Source organism: Aythya ferina (genome assembly GCF_964211825.1).
Source record: "Aythya ferina genome assembly, chromosome: 1".
NCBI lineage: Eukaryota > Metazoa > Chordata > Aves > Anseriformes > Anatidae > Aythya > Aythya ferina.
In genome coordinates, this window is record NC_140296.1 from 197,896,135 (window position 1) to 197,916,314 (window position 20,180).

Here is a 20,180-nt window from a genome sequence, read left to right on the forward strand (position 1 = left end):
AGGACTTTGATTAACTCCCACTGAAGCTGAGTAAATGACCATAGAGTCAAACAAGGGTTGCACAATATATCCCTTAATTGGCAAGGGGATTGTGGTATTTCTATCCATGAGGTGACCCCTCTGAACAAGGGTTATGACCTGATCTCGTTGCAGTGGATTTGAAGGTATGTGTGTACTGCAGGTGAAGATTGGAAGGTTGGTTTATTGAGGGCAAAATGTTCTCAGTCACTGTCAGTTCCTTGCACTTTCACTGAACATCATTTTTATAAAGTAATAAATAACTAAATAAATAAATGAAAAGGAAATTTCTGAATTTATAAAAATCTTAACATCTGCATTTGTAATTTATGGAAGACTTCTCTTGCCTTTTTTTTTTTTTTTTTTTAAGTAACAAAATTTCAAAGTGGACTAGTTGCAAAAACTCCCCCGTTAAACTTATCAGTCAGCACTAGCTTAGCTTTCTGGAATCCCAATTAACTGTCAACATCCAGTTACAAAGGGAGGCAGTGAACAGGCATGTTTGCTTTCATGTTTCAGGGTCTTTGCAGTGAAAAATATAACTGAATTTTTGTCTATTCCACCCTCAAAATTTACACATATGGACTTCACTTTTCTGTATGAAAATGGCACCTCAGACAGGCTAGAGCAGTTTTGTAAAGAAGATACATAACCACCACTTTGCAACTGCCCATGACTAGCTGGTACCCAAAGCAGCATCCCTTTGGAGTAAGTGCAATTAAGATGAGGGACCCTCCTGCTGTTCCTGTTTGATTAGTGAATACAGCAACATTTACTCATAGTCTTCATGCTTGGATGCTACATTCTTTTGGTTGGGAGAATTACAAGAGCTGTTTCCAGGGTGCAGGCAGGGATGCCATGTATAACCTTTGGCTTCGGATATGTAGTCAAACACTCACTCACTGCAATACAGCTTGTAAAATCAGTCACATTTCATAAGTGTGAAAAATGTGGCAGGCTACTCTACAAGGTGAAATATAAGATGGTGATGTCTGTATTCATGGTAGAGAATTTGCTTGGGACAGGTATATCTGTGTCACTGGATCTGGGCAAACTGATATCAGCTAGGGGAGGTTTGGCCCTCATTGAGAAATGGATGTTTTAAAATCTCCTTGATATCAGAGTTATAATGCATTATGTCCAAATTACTGGCTCCCTGCTGAAAATGGAAGTAGTATGCAATGAAATGTACACTGATTCCAACCAACGGAAAAACAATTACTACTACAAGTTAGCACAGAAGCAGTTAATAGTTGCAGAACTATAGTCGGGAGCTTGCCAAAACTGGCAGCTTGGACCAGAGCCTTGGACCAACAGAACAGTAGGTCTATTTGTCTCATTTACTCTGCTTTTCTCATCTCCTCAACCCCTTTACAAGTAAACAAATATCTATAATAACAATAGTCTTAGTAATCAACATTAATAGTTTTAATAAATCAACATTCAAATACACATTTTCAACAAAAAAGATGTGAGAGGATTATATAATCATAATTTATCACTCATTCCTACTATACTTTGAAACCATTGGTTAAAAAATAAGTGATTTATATAGTAAAACAGATCATATAATTTATTTCATTGATAGCAATTAATTGTTTACTTACAAGAGAGCTTTTCATGACAAGCCTATATTTCTTTAAAATATATTTTACTGCCCTATAAAAGTGAAACCCATTTCTTAAAGCTTTCTAACAAGACATTCAGACCAATTACCCTATTCTGCTTCTTCCTTTATGATTGGTAATTTAGTTTGCTATATAAAACACAATTAAACCTTGTTTAGACTAAAGCTGTCTACACATGGAACTGTAGCTGATGCTAGATTTTAAATCTTAGCCATACTTAAAATAGGTATTCCAGTATATTTCACACTGATGTAGCTTAGTTATCACTTTCATAAGCACAGAAATGTACTTGAGTAAATTAGCATTCTCTCATTCCCAACAATGTCAGCAAAAAGGCATTTCCTTTTCATCTTTGCCCAAAAGGTAATATCAAAAACATTACTGATTCACCAATAACCAATTTATCTTGTGCACTTGCATTTTTCACCTTCACTGCAATAACTGCCTGTCATATATTTCTAAGTACATCATTTACAAGTGTATATACTGCTATAGAGAACTGAAATTGCATGGTTACGCACAGGTATTTATAGATATATGCAGGATTAAAACTGAATCATAAAGAAGAGTTTAAATCACATGCAATCCAAGACAGAACAAGGAGATACTTTGAAGGCACTAAGGAAGAAGGTTTTAGGCTTCAGGTAAACTGGAAGAAAAAAGAAAATAAAAATAAAAAAAAGGAAAAGAAAAAGATGCTTATAAGTATTATACACACATATGTAAAATAACATTTTACTTTGGGTAACAGTTAAAGTGCAAGCAGACTTACATTGGCAGTTAGTCATTTTAATTATAGTGTGATGACACTTGCTAGTTTAGAAAATGAATCATATGGTTGCACAGGAATTCAGTCTTTTTGCCTTAGCTATATTTGTGCAAAAATAGAATTCTAAAAGTGAAACAGACATTCAATTGCTTAAGGATTACTTGATGCATAAGAGTATATTTATTCAGCAATAATTTCGGGTTATCTTCTCCATGTTATTAGCAACCGGACATCCTTCTTAGAGCATGGAAGACAAGTCAGAATGACAAGCAAATCTAATACACTTTCAGGTAGAAAAATATTTAAATAGCCTAAAATCAGACATTGCAAGTGCCTCAAATCTCTCTGATTTTAGTAAACTCAATTACAGATACAATTTAGTACAGCATAATTTCCAGGATTTCTGAAGATAAATATTTTGCTCTGTTAAAGGACTACAGTTGAACCCTAGTGCAATACTTTCAGTGAAATCAATGAATTTACATTAACATAAATTCTTTAAAAACCTGACACATTGACCTACCTTTATGCGACAGACGTAACCTTGGCTGCCTCGTATCTGTTGCATGACATCCCATCGGTAACTCTAGTAACAAGCTATAAAACGCCAGTATTAAAATGTCCTGGGCATATGCCATCCTGCCCAACATCAAATTCTTGTGTTCTTCGCTGAATTGCTGCTGTTTGTTTGTTTGTTTGTTTGTTTTTGTTTTAAGGCTCCAAGTTCCACTTCTACTTTCCCAGCGCTGTTAGATATCTCTCTTTGGTCAGTTTATGGGGTATCTGTATGGGAAATTCCACGTTCATCAAAAAAGCACACAGCCTCAGCTAGCCATTTGTCAAGCTGTGCAAATGTCATGTAAAAATATTCCCTCCCTGGGATAATTGTTTATAACGTGCGAGGACATTCCAAGGCGTTACTCTGCAGTGTTGTGTCTTGAGCTCTCTTTAGCAACTCTGCCCGTGGATTCAGGAAGAAGCTGTATTTTCAGTCCCTCCTGCAAGGCAATTCATTCAGAGAAGGACGGGGAAAAAAAAAAAAAAAAAAGAAAAAAAAAAAGCAAGCACCCTCCTCCTTGGTGCTCTTCAGAACTCAGCCCCTTGCTCTGACTTGCCAAACAGCCAGTTTTAATTCACCTTTCACCTTAGCTAATTAAAAACAAGAAGTGCCATTCCCTCCTGGAGTTGCAGGATCCACCCAGTGGGGAAGCCAGGCTGTCAGGCTGCTGTATTTACTGAGAAAGTTCAGGGAGGGTTGCAGCGATGTACAGAACTAGCTGCTTCTAGGAAGCATTTTAATCCACGTGCCATGCACTGAATCCACAATTGCTTCATGGTTTCACTCTGTAAAGCGTCAGTAGAAGGGTCAGAATTCTTCCTGTCCTTCCCTTCTGAAAAGTCATTTCGGCTTTTGTTCCCAGCTCAGTTTTAGAGGAGGATTAACCCTTGAATTAACTATTTATGTCCATTATCATTTAGAGTCATTAAGCAGCATGCTAGTAAGTAGTTCAGAACAAAAAGATAGAAGTTGTATATTTTATTTTATTTTTTTTTTTTTTAAAAGGTGGATTTTTTTTTTTGTTTCTTTTTTGTTTGTTTGTTTTGTTTTATTATTTTTTTCAAATCTAGTTCTGTGCAATGGCTTCTCCACCTTAATTTTTAACCATCTGAGTCAGGAATCCTAGGTGGTCTATACAAGTGAGTAAAATTACTTGTGGAACTGAATGTCTGTAGGATTGGGCAGCATTGGGGAAAAAAAATAATAAAAAAAAAAAAGCTGTGACAACATGATAACATCAAATTTACAAATATCAGGTAGCTGCCTCTTACACTGAAACTACCAAATACCAGAAAACATAATCTCTTTTTCACGTCTTTGTAGTTAAACATCATTAAAAGTCACATCATTAGAAATATATCTGTGGCAAAAACTAAGTTCTTGTAAATAAAAATTATAGATTCATGTCTGTAATATGTTAATGAAGGATTACAATATTTTCTAGCATAAAATCATTTAGCACTTTGTGAGCTGTATTTTATTATTAACAATTGCACTACTTTAATGGGGCATTAATGTTATGTTAGGTCTTTATATTTCTCATTGTTTTATACAGAAAGAATCACAGAGAAAGAAAAATGAAAACTAATATATGAATTTGAAAATAATGCACTCAAACTAATTCTGTAGCCAAAAAAGATAATGATGTCTGGAGAGAAATATTTAATAAGAAATTTCTGGATGCCAGCAAACTGAAAACGATCTAGTACAATAAAATAGTGAAAATCTAATAATTGTAATGGCAGGATACATGGATGGGAGAAGACAGATCTGTTCAAGAAAAATGAAAGATACAAACTACTAAGATGGGAAAAAAAAAAAAAATAATAAAAAGTAACTGGGGAAAAGACAGAACTAAATCAATGAGAGTGCCCAAGGACTCCTGGAGGCATTATAATCAGAAGTGGGGAAGAGGTCATGTCTACCTGTTAGTTCTCCAACAGCAGGTCATGTACACATACCTTGGCTAGCTTTAAATCAGTTGGAAACTGTGCCACAGTTAAACAAGAGGAGCAAGAACTGAGCAAGAGCTAAGTCACACAGTTCTTTGCTCTATTTCTTGCACACACATTGCAGGTTGTGTTAAATTGTATATTTATGTGCCAGCTGTAGAGCCAGCTGTCTGGCAGTAGCTCAGCATGTGTGCTTCAGACATTGTCTGTAGAGAAGACAATGCCTTTGCCTCCAAACACTGACCTCAGTACAAGCTAGTTTATCATCTATCTGATAGGGTTATTATCAGCACCTTTCTGTAGTGCTGTGGCATACCAGTGTGCTGCATTTGACCATTAGAAGCTGCTGTTAATGAACATGCTCTGGTGCCTGCTGAGGTCAGGGAAACCTCTCTGAAAATTGGATTTATGTCTTTGGATGTGATTCATAGAATCATAGAATCATAGAATATCCTGAGTTGGAAGGGACCCTTAAGGATCATCAAGTCCAACTCTCGACACCGCACAGGTCTACCCAAAAGTTCAGACCATGTGCCTAAGTTCACAGTCCAATCTCTTCTTAAATTCAGACAGGCTCGGTGCAGTGACCACTTCCCTGGGGAGCCTGTTCCAGTGTGCAACCACCCTCTCTGTGAAGAACCCCCTCCTGACGTCCAGCCTAAATTTCCCCTGCCTCAGCTTAACCCCGTTCCCGCGGGTCCTGTCACTAGTGTTAATGGAGAAAAGGTCTCCTGCCTCTTGACAACCCCTTACGAGGAAGTTGTAGACTGCGATGAGGTCTCCCCTCAGCCTCCTCTTCTCCAGGCTGAACAGGCCCAGTGACCTCAGCCGTTCCTCGTACGTCTTCCCCTCCAGGCCTTTCACCATCTTCGTAGCCCTCCTCTGGACACTTTCCAACAGTTTCATGTCCTTTTTATACTGTGGTGCCCAGAACTGCACACAGTACTCGAGGTGAGGCCGCACCAGCGCAGAGTAGAGCGGGACAATCACCTCCCTTGACCTACTAGCGATGCCGTTCTTGATGCACCCCAGGATACGATTGGCCCTCCTGGCTGCCAGGGCACACTGCTGGCTCATATTCAACTTGCTGTCTACCACGACCCCCAGATTCTGTTAGCTTTTGTAGAAATATTCACTTCTTTTTTATTTATTTTATCATATATATATATATTTTTCCAAATAAAGATGGAATTAGAAGAATTCTGGAAGACTCATTCCTTTTAAAATGTAGTTCTGCAAAATTTAAACACTTCCAATTCTGAGGTAATCCAAATGACATTTTTGCTTTGAAGGATCCTGATACGGAAAAATTAATACCCTTTCTAATTTAATGTATATATTTTCAAATAGGCTACAAAAATCCAAATGCATGCTCAAGCATGAAAACTGAAACCATATTTAGTGAGTAAACTGAAAATTAGTGTAACCCCCCATATCTCTCTAGAACTGTTATCCAAACTGTGATAGGATGTTATTTATTCATATTCTCAGGATACAGCTAATACAGTAGATGCTGAAGGAATCCAATTATTTAGAGCTCAGATTGTTCAGCCTGGAGAAGAGGAGGCTCAGGGGTGACCTTATCGCTCTTTTTAGGTACCTCAAGGGAGGCTGTAGCGAGGTGGGGGTTGGCCTGTTCTCCCACGTGCCTGGTGACAGGACGAGGGGGAATGGGCTTAAGTTGAGCCAGGGGAGTTTTAGGTTAGATGTTAGGAAGAACTTCTTCACTGAAAGGGTTGTGAGGCATTGGAACAGGCTGCCCAGGGAAGTGGTGGAGTCACCATCCTTGGAAGTCTTCAAAAGACGCTTAGATGTAGAGCTTAGGGATATGGTTTAGTGGAGGGCTGTTAGCGTTAGGTTGGAGGTTGGACTCGATGACCTTGAGGTCTCTTCCAACCTAGAAAATTCTGTGATTCTGTGAGATATCCTGAGGTGGTATGACAAAGTTAGTGCATTGAGTTCAAAATTATTTCCCCAGATTTTGCTTTAAATTCTGGTTTCATTTTCTAGTTATGGAAATTGAGGAAAGGGAAGGATGGAGCTGCTGGAAACTGTGGGTCTTATTTTGTACTTGGATAAGAGGAAAGGTGCAGCAGGTCTACTCAAACACACTGTACATACAAATGAGGGCAATTCCCTGCTGATGAGAGCTTACGTGCACTCACTTGCATTTCAGACCCCACACATCCCCAGCCAGTACATAACTCCTTGGCTCCCTACAAACACAATGTGTCTCAGGGCTAGAGCTCTGGCAGCATCAGAAATACCCAAGCAAGCCGATTTTCATATTTGTGCCCAAGGACAAAGGTGTTTTTGTTTGTTTGTTTGTTTTGTTTTGTTTTGTTTTGTTTTGTGTGTGCATGTGTCTGACCTCTGATTCTTGAGTAGGGTGGGCTGTGTGGGTTCCTCAGTTTCTTTTCTCTGCCCATGGATGGAAGGGCAACAGAGCAAGGGTTCACAAAATCTGGAGCTGCTGCTGGATGTCGAACCTTTAGCTGACTGGCAGCAAGAGGTGCTGGCATGGAAAAGCAGTAAATAGCTGCTGCCCATGAGGAAAGATGACTGCACTGGAAAAAGACCCCAGAAGAAGGAAGAGAAATGGAAAAAATCATATATTAGTGTAAACAGGAAACTGTTTTCTTTCCTAGGAAAAATGAAAGTTCACACCAGATGAGAACACTTGCTTAATTTTTCTAAAATTGCTGTATAAGGACTGTAAGACTTACACCAGCCTGCACCCATACACAAAAAACACTGATGCAAAATGAGTAGTGGATAGGTACACAATTTCAAATCAGAAAACTGTGGCCTCAGGCAAGGCAGTCAAGCTCTTTGCCTCAGTGTCTTTTCAATTAAACAGACATATGGTCTCCCCTCAAGGGGTGTTTTGAAAGATTTGTTCCTGAAGGATTTTAAACAGTACGTAGAAGAATGGCAACTAAGATGTTCAAATATTAGGATTCTGCCTTAAATGAGTACAAACACAGATGCCTGAGGGCTTCAGAGCCTGTATGATGTACACTGCTGGGTCTCTGAAGAGTAAACACAGTGAGTTTACTGCCTATTTTCTGTTAATAAGGCAAACACAACAGATCTCTGTCAAACCTGAATTTATTTCAGTAGCAAAATCTCCAGTTAAGTGTATGTTGACAGATATATAAAAGCTCATGCCTAGAAACATGTAAGTAGAACGTACATAAAAATTCAAATGCAAACCATGTATTTGATTGCTGAAGTAGAATTTGTATAATTACTCTCTACTAAAGAAGACTACATGATTTCTTAAGAGAAAACAAAGAAATAAAGATTGCGTGTACATTTGCATTCTGTATATACAGTATGAAAGTCTAATAAAAGAAATACACATTAGTTATGAATTGCTGTGTAAAGTCTGTGAAACACAGTTTGATTTGCTGCAACCAATGTAGATCGAGAACAATTCTAATGAAGTCACTGAGACTATAAATCTAAACACTCTAATGCAAAATTCTTCTGACATATTGTGTGAACTGGTTTAAGTTTAGCTGATAGAGTGAAATGTAAACACAGGAGCATGATATAAATAACTAGATCTGCAGCTACTAGCACCAGTAACAAATTCTAAACATTATAACTATAAAGCAAAATGTTTAGAAGTTTTAATACTAGGGTGGTCCAAGAATTGCCATAATAATAATTTAAAACCAGGTTTGAAAGCTACAAGGTTACCTCCTTTTTCTGAAGACAATATGCTGAGCCATGGCAGGAAATCTGTCATTCTATTTTGGACTATGCTTGCAGATCAAAAGAAGGTGTGCAATCCCAAGAGGATCTGTGTAGCCTTCACTGAAAATTAATGATGCCTGAATCCTCACTAGTCCTTTAAGAAGTGGTAGAAATACTGCACGGGTAATCACATTTTCATTTATTTAACAGACAAGCCTATATAAGACAGTAAAAGAAATCCTTCTCTTACAGAACTTCATTTGCAAACCTTTTTATGTCACTGCTTATACACTGAGCATTACAGTTATTATTGACATTTCAGCTTTCAAACTCTGTGATAGAGAAATACTTTGAGATGTGGGAGATGAAGGAAATATCTTTATATCATGTAATTTTTATCTCTGTCTTATCTCTGCCTTTGAGGTGAGAATTCATGTCTGCTCCAGCTTCCACTGGAAAGCCTCTGTTGTGACAGGAGTATGAGAGGAGACAGTAACACAGAACTGCTCATCATCAGCATGGTGTGGATACTGCAGCCTCTTAACTCCTAATCAACCCACAAAAATTCTGTGGACACATTAAGCAAGATTTCTGACAAGACACAACAAGAACATGAAAAAAATGATCCAACAGGTGAGTAACCTCTCGATAATTTCTTCTGAGTACTCTCTCAAAGAAGGAAGCAGAACCATTTGGATGACCCCACTGACCTTAGGGAGGATATGTTAACTGATAGCAAAAGAATGCTGCCAGATCCTGTTTGATACAAGGAAATAGTAAGAAATAATAACAAAACTTAGTCATCGTGTGGAATTTTCATATTATAAATGATTTCAACTTTTACCTTTGTCTTCTGAAGTTGGATCCTAACATTATGTGAAAGTCAAAGTGTTTATAAGCAATGACTTCAGGATGGGGAAGTGTTTCTCTTGTTTTATACACAGTAAGTTTTCTCTTTGATCTAAGATCAAATTTATACAATATTCATTAAGCACAAGATTTTGACAAAACATGAACCTGTACTTCAAACTACCCACAAAATTATACAGTAAATTAATGCTCTGGAGGAAGAAAAAAAAAATCCCAGTTGAATTACTTCCCTCTTGATTCCAGGAAGACTGTTTTGACAGGTAAATATTGAAACTTACTGTCCTTGGAACTTTGTTGTTTGCTGTACTATCACTTCTATAACTAAATACAGGTGAATGACAGTAATGTTTGGGCCATACATCGCTTCCTTTGATTAACCTATAAAAAACAATGGAATAAATGTTTCTTTCTTCAAAAGCAGACTTTTTGAGGGGTTCCTTAATAGCTTGCACTAAAAAAAAAAAAAATGGCTTATCAGTGTATCTTATTCCTGAAATCAACTCCATGTGCCCAACTTATGATTAGTACAGGGGTCACAGAAATATCTATGGTTAGTTATAGATGAAAGTTAAATTATTGATTTCTCTAGGGTGTGTATTTTAATGATATTTTTGCTACTAAATATCTGTTGAAGTCTGTAAAAAAAGAATAAAAATGAAACAGCTAGTTGTTTGTTGAAGACCAAGATGAAATATGGCATGTCATCTTTTCTACTGATGACTGAGAAGGAAGTAAGAATGTAATGATCAAAAGCATTAAGTAATTAAGGGTATCAGATATTCCCTGCTAATTTAGAAAGAGGGACTTTGCTTTCAGTTGATTGATGATTCTTCATTATAGTTAAAAAAAAAAAAAAAAAAAAAAAAAAAAAAGCTATTTATATAAGAACAGTATCTTAAAGGTGACATTTCGTTGTTTTATTTCTTGGCTATTAGTTGTTCTACCCAAGAATGAAGTGGTTTGGCTGTTGACAGAGAAAGCCACAAACAAAAGTTTACTTTCCTTGATCAGACACACGAAGATATAACTTACTAATTTTATGTCTGAATCCTATGGCCATCTTTTAGTGTAATTATTGTCTCAAAGGGGAAATGGAAAGTGTAAATACTAAACTATTTTGACCACAAATCAGTTGTAGGTTTTACAGCTGTAAATGCATTTTGATGCAAAATATCTGAAAATTAGTTCCAGTTTTATTGCATGCTAATGGATTTCACATTCCTACTCGAGCAAGGTGATGACATGATCAGGCTGGATGCATGTCCTGACCTATATTTAGTTTGTATTCTTGCTTACACCTATTAGTGGAAGACACAATGACAAATCCTAAAAGCAGAGAGTGAAATTGATATATGCTCTGATTTGCCTCAGCAGGATGTAATCTGCTTTCAAGAATGAATTAGATTTCTCGTGACAGCACCAAAGTCCAAAAACTGAAGAAAAGACAAAGGAAATCTAAAGAAAAATTTTCAGGCATTTAATATGAAACATGCTAGAAAAGGAGCTGTCTGTACTTGACTGCAACACAGAAAGAAGCTTAGTTGTTATGCTTCTGTGTCACAGTGGTTAGAACATTATTTTTCTCCATAGTTTAAAGAGATTCATAGATATATATATGAATCCTTTTTCTGGTGTCAGGCAACTAACATTTAAGTACTGTGATGCTGTACTGAAGCACACAAATCCCTGATATTTTGTAGCAATTCCTGATTCCCAGTAGCTGATCTCTCTGCAGCCATAGACAGCTTTGGAAGTGTGGGCAATGAACCTTTCAGATTCTGTAAAAAACATCATAAAGGGATGTTTCAGTTACTCCCACTAGTGTGGGAGTAACTGAAAAATCTATTTTCTGTAAGGGTTTTTGAAATCTCAGCATTAACCAGATCATCACCTTCATGGGAGAAAACCCCCAAAAATCCATCATTACCTTTTTAACTGCCTTTGCACACACATACGCCTGTGCTGTCTTATAGCCAAGAATATTTCTCTGTAAGAGAACTTCTTGTCTGATTGACTTACTGACTTTTGCTGTGTGTTAGTTGAAACAGAAAGATCTGTTTTTGCATTCAGAACTTGGGTGTTCTTTACACCATAAACATATTTTTTACCATCTGCTTTATTACGATGATAAAGAAAGTCATCACTGGATTTCTTTTTTGACATCAGTCTAGACAAATATTTATTTGAACCACTAACTTTTGCTTAAAAGCAAAACAAAACAAAACAAAAAGCTTTCAAGTTTCTGGACAGGGTATCAAACAACATGAAATTAATATTTTAAATTAGCTTCTTGAGGAAAAGAAAGAGGAGTGTCGCTTTATTTTCCAGCTAGATGCATGAATACTTGATTTCAGGGAAATCTATTTTCTGTTTGCCAACATAATTTATATCATTATTAAGGGTAGATAAGTATTGTATTACCCTCATCTGTTAAGATGTTGCTGTCTTCATAGCAATTTGACATTGTTCCAGTAAAATCAATGGTTACAGTCATTCAGTCATTAGAATGACTAGTTAGAAATCCAGTATTATAGCCGGATAGCAAAAGTTCAGTAGTATTGCCAAATATGAGGAAAAAAAAAAAAAAAAGAATCCTAAGAATGTGCTAGCTAATACAGAAATTTCATATACAATGAATATGAATTTCCCCAATTCAAAACCAACTAACAAACAAGCAAATGAAGGAAAACTAACAACAACAACAGCAAAAATCAAGATAGAAGTATAAACAGAAGGCAAATGATTGTCTACGTGAATGTTGAAAGCTATCTTGTAGGCAAAGGAGGCTCACTCCCCTACCATAGCTGAATTGAAGTCAAAGCAAGCTGTGTGAAGGAAGGTATGAAGAAAAATCCAAGAAAGCGTTGTGGCATCAGGATGAGTTAGACAACAGACTAGCTGGCTCAGGATGTGGTTAAAACCATGTTATTTGGGTCATTTTTAACTAGGCTACCCTGCCCTGCAGGGGAGGTGTACTGGATGATGTATTAGCTGCTTTCCACCCCTAGATGTTATGATCTTATAAATGTTGTGGCTCAGGACCATGTCTATTTTGAATTAACTAAACCACATTGTACATAATAGACAAGGCAAGGATTAGAGAGCTGATTAATTAACCAGTTCAAGTCTATTTATATTGGGACTTCATGAGGGTATATTGAAAACCACACTTCTCTGGTTAATCCCACTGTAGGGATTCTCTGAATCATAATTTGTTTTTATATAAGTGACCATGTTCCTCCTACACCAAAGGAGGGTATGACCCAAAAGGAAAAGTCACCATAGACTGTCGTTTAGTCTGCTATGACTTCCCTGCTCTAACACAAACACATGTGTATTCCCTAAAATAGAAAAGTTAAAGTAGGCAAAACCAGAAAGATACAAATTATGTCTGCCTGAGGGAAGCCCTGATTTACAATATAGCAAGTAATATGGTCTGGTGCTGTTGTGCAAGATGATGCTCAACATGACTGCCAGACTGCCATAGCAGTTACTATGATATAGTTTTTAAAATAATAATAATTACAATATTATGCAGTTCTTCAATCATCTGGGTTTTAAAACCCATAATCCTCTATTTTTTATCCCAGTTTATGACTTCTGCTGTTTGTGTAGATCTTATTTCTTCAGTAATATTTTCCAAGGGTTTCAGAGCCAAATTATTGCATCACCAAAAATACCAGAAACTGGATAGCCTCTTTTTCTGGTAATGTAAAATTACTTGATTCAAATTCTATTAATAGTGAGAGGTAGGAACACCAAATATTGTGAAATTATAATTTTATTGGTGAAAAATGTGAATATGCTAAAAATATTCATTCAATAAAACCAATTTTCTAGGTTAAATTCTCCAATACATACAGAGGATAAAGAATTGGTTGGATGGCCACAGCACGAGTTACAGCTCAAAATCAAGGTGAAGGCCACTGATGAGTGGTGTCTCCCAGAGGTCTGTCAAGGGACTGGTTGTCAGACAACACCAAGCTGATTGGTGTAGCTGTTACAACAGAAGAAAGGGATGCCATCCAAAGCAACCCCCCTGGCAAGGGGGATGGAATTAGATGATCTTTAAGGCCCCTTTCAAGCCAATCTATTACATGATTCTGTGATTCTCTGAACTCTCTCACCCTGTCTTCATAGAAGAAGTGCTCCAGCCCCTTGATCATCCTTGTGGCCCTCCTCTGAACTCACTCCAACAGGTACATGTCATTCTGGACCTCAACAGGCTAGAGGGTTGGGCTGAAAGTAATCTCATGAAGTTCAACAAGGGCAAGTGCAGGGTTCTGCACCTAGGGAGCAATAACCCCAAGCACCAGTACAGGCTGGGAGCTCACCTGCTGGAGAGCAGCTCTGCAGAGAGGGACCTGAGAGTCCTGGCGGACAGCAGCCTGACCATGAGTCAACAATGTGCCCTTGTGGCCAAGAGGGTCAACGGTACCCTGGGGTGCACTTGGAAGAGTGTTGCCAGCAGGTCAAGGAAGGTGATCCTCCCCCTCTAGTTAGCCCTGATGAGGCCACACCTGAAGTATAGTGTGCAGTTCTGGGCTCTCCAGTACAAGAGGGACATAGAACTGCTGGAGTGAGTCCAGAGCAGGACTACATAGGTGATCAGAGGACTGGAGAACCTGTCATATGAGGACAGGCAGAGAGAACTGGGCCTGTTTAGCCTGGAAAAAAGAAGACTGAGGGGAGACCCCATCAATGTGTATAAATATCTCAGGGGATGGCAATGAGAGGATGGAGTCACTCTCTTTTCGGTTGTGCTCAGTGACAGGACAAGAGGCAATGGGAACAAACAGAAGCACAGGAGGTTCCATCTGAATATGAAGGGACATTTCTTTACTGTAAGGGTGACAGAACACTGGAACAGGTTGCCCACAAAGGTTTTGGAGTCACCTTCTCTGGATATATTCAAAACCCACCTGTATACCATCCTGCACAACATGCTCTAGGTACGCCTACTTGGCAGGGGGGTTGGACTCGATGATCTTCAGAGGTTCCTTCCAACCTTGGCCATTCTGTGATTCTTGTGCTGAGGGCTCCAGTGCTGGGGGACAGCACTCCAGATGGGGTCTCACAAGAGCAAGGTAAAGGGGAACAATCACCTCCCTCAACCTGCTGGTCACATTTGTTCTGGTGCAATCCAGGATACGGTTGGCTTTCTGGGCTGCAAACGCACATTTCTGGCTCATGCTTTCAAGACTCACAGTCCCAAGACCTTCTCCTCAGGTCTGCTCTCAACCCATTCTCAATACAGCCTGTACCTGTTCATGGGATTGCCCTGACCTAAGTGCAAGACCTTGCACGTCTTTGTTAAACATCATGAGGTTTACATAGGCCCACATCTCAAGCCTGTCAAGGTTCTTCTGGATGTCATTCCTTTCCTCCAGCATGTTGACTGCACCATACAGCTTGGTGTCATCTGCAGACTTGCTGAGGGCGTACTCAATCTCACTGTCTGTGTCACTAAAAAAGATGTTAAACAGCCCCAGTCCCAACACTAACCCCTGAGAATCACTAGTCTCCACTTGAACATCAAGCCATTGACTGTAACTCTTTGAGTATGATCATCCAGCCAATGCCTTGTCCTCCTAGTGATAGGTCTGTCAAATCCATATCTCTCCAATTTATAGACAAAATTGTTGTGCAGGACAGCATAGTTTCCAGGCAGATCTGCTCCACGATCTTGCCAGGTACAGAGGTGAGACTGACTAGCCTGTAGTTCCCTGGGTCTTCTTGAGAAAACTATCCCATTAATTGAATAATTCCAGAGGCAACTACTTTTCATGGAAATAACAAAGTGATTAAGCTCACAGAACTGATAAAGTGTGCACAGGTAACTTGGGGTTGATTCACTAGGCCAATGATTAGAAGTCAAGATGTGAAACATCCAACTTTAAACTAAATTGAAATGTGATTTAAACCCAGGAATCAATTTTTATTTGTTTTTAATATAAATAAATATTTAAACCATATATAATATTGAGATGTATTTCTGCATGTCTACCCCAAGCTAGAAGGCTATCTGACATAGATGTACAGATAGACTTACTTGAACCTCCTTTCTGAAGTTTAATATAAATATAATTTTTCATCAAACATATAAATAATTTTTAAAGAGAAAAATAATTTCATATTGTCTTCAACCTGAAACTTCATTTTCACTTTTAAAGTACTGAAATACAGTTATTCACATAACACTATTCTGAGGACCTCAGCAGATCTGGTACTCAGTTCCCATGTTAGATCAGACTAAAACCCTCAGCGGAATGGAAGCCTGTCTGAGAAAGATTACTATTATTTGTCAGTTTTATGGAAATGTGCCATTTTCTTCTAAAAAAGGCTTGATCAAGAAAGCCTGCCAACTAAAAGTATATATTTATAAATACATAAATCTTGATCAGCCATAAGCTGGGAGCTTATTTCTCTGTGGGCTGAGCACCCAACAAATGACCAATTGACTTCACTATTTGAATAGCTGTGAGATGGGAGGAATGATTTTGTACTGAGGGTCATTTTTTATTTATTTCAGTTCAAGGGCCAGTAATTTTCCACAGCTAATATCCTGTTTTTAAATTGTCTTTAAATGATCCCCCTAAAAATAAAATCATATACACACGTCTTTACTGACACTTAACTTTTGGGAAAAGCTTAATCTGTCATTACATTAGCTCTTTCCAGAGATATTCTCAGAAATTTGTCTATGGATAAAGACTTTGAACATTTTGCTCAAGATTTTAATGCTCACAGTACCTTATGTTATTCTCTTATAATTTCTGTAGATGATCCACAACTTCAACCTAAAGACAAAACAAAACAAAATGTTATCTTAGAAATATAATAACCAAATATATTTTCTGCATCTATTCATTTTATTCATTTCAGACTTTCACTTGGCAGTTATTCACCAGTATCACCTTTCTCAGTCATTTTTATAATAAATTAGTGCTTATGAAGAGAGCAGTCTGTCTTAAAATAAACAAGAAATAAAATAGAATACACCATAAATTTTTTTATTTTTTTTTTTTGGGGGGGGGGGGGCAAAAGAACTAGAGAGCCTTGGCACCAAAGAATGTTTGCAAAGCGCATTTCTACATGGAACCAGTGCAAAGAGGTCAAGAGAGATGAATAGTGAAATTGAGAAATGTCATGTCAGGTAACTGTTTTTAGGATAGGATATGAGAAAAATGAAGGGGAAACTGCATGAGAGGGTTTCAAAGGAGCTAAAAGGAAAATGGAAACTGACATATTATAATAGAAAGGTACCAATGAATGTAGCTATGGAAAGGTTGGTTGGTGTTTACAGACCATTTCAAATTTGCCTCCACAGTCACAGGAGAAGCCAAGAAGTTTGTAAAGCAGTCTCTTTGACAGATTTAGGGACATTTAACTCTAGAAGTGACACCACACAAAAAGTGACAGTGTACACTGAGGGGAAAAACAAATTACCAGTCTTGTTCATAAAAAGCAACTTCATTTTATACAATCAAATCAATCAAATATATATATATATATATATATTTTTTTTTTTTTTTTCCTGAAGCTCCCAACAGATACCACATGGATTAAACCTACCTGTAAATAGGACCCAGACCAAATATTTTATACTGACCACTTGACAATAAAATCATAAATTAGACTGCTGTAGTTTTTAATGTTGTTAATGTTCTGGACTGGATTTGGCCTGGAACAAATTATTAAATTGTTTGGTACTTGGCAAGCTGTGAATTTGAATTAGAAGCATTATTCATTAAAGTATGTTAATTTTGGAACTATATTCTTCATAGATTTATAGTTTTTCTCTGTGTTAGTTTGAACATAGAGAACAGAAAACATTTAGGAAGAATAAAAAATAATGATCAGCAGGAGTTTTGAGAACTGTTTTTAATTTGGATCTTGTCAACTCAGGCTGCCCTTCATCCCTGTGGGGTTTCCAAAACCATCCACATTTAATTGACCCCTTGGTAGCAAAAAGCTCATTTAAATTTCCTGATCTTTAGTCTACTGCAAAAGCTTGTAGCAGCACTTGTGATGCTGCATTGATCAAAATATCCCCCAAGTGCAACTCTTTTTCAAATTAAAATTTCTTAAATCTTTTCACCTTACAAATAACATATAACATTTTGGTCTGTGTTCCTTCTTTTAATGATAATATTTTTATTAACACCAGATAGTGAAATGTGATTCTAGCCCTCACTGTATATTTTGGATTAAATTCCCTTATAATAAAAACATAATAAATGTAAAAAATGTGAAGTCTTTGGAATAGTTAACAATTATCCTTTAGATCTCCCCCACCACTTTCTTCCCTTTCTGTGAAGTTTCTTTATATGAATAATTTCTACATCTAAATAAACATGAATTTTATATATATATATATTTGTAAAGATACTTTCTGTTTTGGAGAACTGCCTGAGGCTTATGATTTTGAATCTTTGGTGTGAAGATGCTGAGATACTGGTACACTTTTTCCTTTTGCCAAAGTTTGACAGGCAGCAACAAGAGCTAGTTTCAAATTTTATAGAGGCCGGTATAAAAACACTGTCTCTATCCACCATCTTAAGTTATGCAAGCACTTCTAGTGCTTGTATAATTTATTTTATTTTATTTTTTATTTAATTTTTATTTAGCCTCAATGGAGGTGCGGGGGAGAAGTTTGACAAACCTTGTTTAACAAACTTTTCACATGGGAAATAGAATGCACTTAAAACAGACAGATAAACAGAATAATAACATAATTCCTAAAGGATAACTGTAACTGCTTTGCAGTCTTTTCTCTGGGGATGTACTTCTTTTTAAAATAGCTACTTCATAAATGTGATGCATGGAAAACAAGATATGTCTCCAATCTCTTAATTTATCCTTTTCATTGTCACCCCTTCCTCCACCCAGTGACAAGACATCTGTCTCTTGTGGCTTCCTCTTCCTTCTGGAGTTCTTGGGATGTGTTTAATACCTTGGTCATGTGTCTTAAACAGTCCATGCACAAATACTAAGTGCAGGGTTTTTTTCACCTGAATATTAGTCAACTGCTAATTAGTCAACTGCAGTCTCAAAATCCTTTCTTAGACTACATTGAAGGTACATCTCTACTAACTGTAAAAGAAGTTTAGATGTCTATGCTCTGTAGCATCATTTAAATGTCCATACATACTTAAACTGCTAATGTTATCTGAGCTAAGATCAACATGCATTATTCAGGTTTATCAAAAATGCCCTCACTATCCCTAAAATACAAGTGATATATATGGCATCTGTAATCAAAAATTGTGATTCCTAATTATGATCCTATTTTTTTTTCTATTGGCAGCCACAGGATAGAATCATGAATCATACAACTCTTTTTTTCTTATTTCATTTTTCATATAAAATTTAGTTTCAACATCCAGGAAAAATATATTTTTCTTGAAACACAACTATCCACCTGCTGCCTTTCAAAACAATTGCTGAGATGAATATGCAGCTTCTTGATGCTTTCTAAACCACATGACTGTTTTATTGAGAGCCAAAACAACAACCGCAGGAATGTCGAATGAAAGATGCATATAATTTATTTTCTAAAGGGCTAAGAATTAAAAATCAGAAGATCCAGTCAACTCCTGGCTTTGCTTTTGTGGTATTTGTTCACATTACTTCATTTCTTTGCATATCAGGTTCCCAATACAAAAAAAAAAAAAAATAAAAATAAAAATAAATAATGTCAAAGGTATGCAGCAAAGATATTTCTTTGAATATTTATGGGGCCTACATATAGAAAGTCTAGAATAGAAACACCCTTTAGATAGACAATCACCTTACTATAAATTAATAGGTTTAATTTCAAAATGTTTTACACATTGCACTGTAAGGCTTATTCTTCCTATTCATACATTCGCTACTTAAGCAACTACAACAGAAACAAACTGAATTTGAAATAACCTGTTGTTATTTCAGATTCAAGACTTGAAATCTGTTTTCCCAGAAGTCTGAAACCCTTTAGAAAGTCACACAAACATAAAAAGTTTTCCCTAGGAGTCCTATACAAAACTTCTGGCAATGGGACAACTTGGATGTAAGAAACATTATTTGTCATGTAAGGGAGTCAGATGTTATTAATTACCAAGTAAAGATGACACTCATACTACAAAAAAAAAAAAAAAAAAAAAAAAAAAAAAAAAAAAAACATAAAAAGCATAATAGCTCTATAAGTGAACTGTAAAAGTACAATGTATTATTTTTCCTAGAAGTTGTAAAAATAATATGATATTCAGTAAGAAGGAATGTGGATTTTCTTCTGAAAGGAAATGTTACAGGAGAAATCTCTATACAACTACATCTGTCAGTACTGTTGATCTAAGACTTTTTCTTTTACATTGTCTTCTTTTATAGTGGTATGAAACCAATGAAGTTTGAACTGGAATGAAGTGATGAATTGTTTGTGGCACAGTCTAACAAGACAGTGATCTGTGGTTCTGCTCCAGTGGCTTCCTATGCAAATTCTTATGTATTCTTTTTTTTTATCTTTCCTTCCTTCTTTTCTCTGTTTTCAACTGTTAAAAAAAAAAAAAAAAAAAAAAAAAAAAAAAAAAAAAAAAAAGCCACACCCATGTGGAGTAGCACTTTAGATCCCAGATACTAGAATATAAATAGAAGTTACATTTTCTTATTTTATATTTATTTATTTATTTATTTTAACACAC

The 20,180-nt window shown here is 36.7% G+C and overlaps 1 protein-coding gene across 3 annotated transcripts in view; it reads right to left on the bottom strand.

Annotated features, from left to right (window-relative positions):
- The window catches only part of SEMA3E (semaphorin 3E), a 155,417-nt gene extending 151,994 nt beyond the window's left edge, over positions 1-3,423 (bottom strand). For 2 of the 3 annotated variants that reach the window (XM_084496316.1, XM_084496315.1), the window contains exon 1: positions 2,939-3,423. In XM_084496316.1, the coding sequence (XP_084352442.1) occupies positions 2,939-3,065 (127 nt within the window). In that variant the 5' untranslated portion in view covers positions 3,066-3,423. The remainder of the gene's footprint in view (positions 1-2,938) is intronic. The other variant, XM_084496317.1, reaches the window with a different exon arrangement.
- Positions 3,424-20,180: the final 16,757 nt, after the last annotated feature.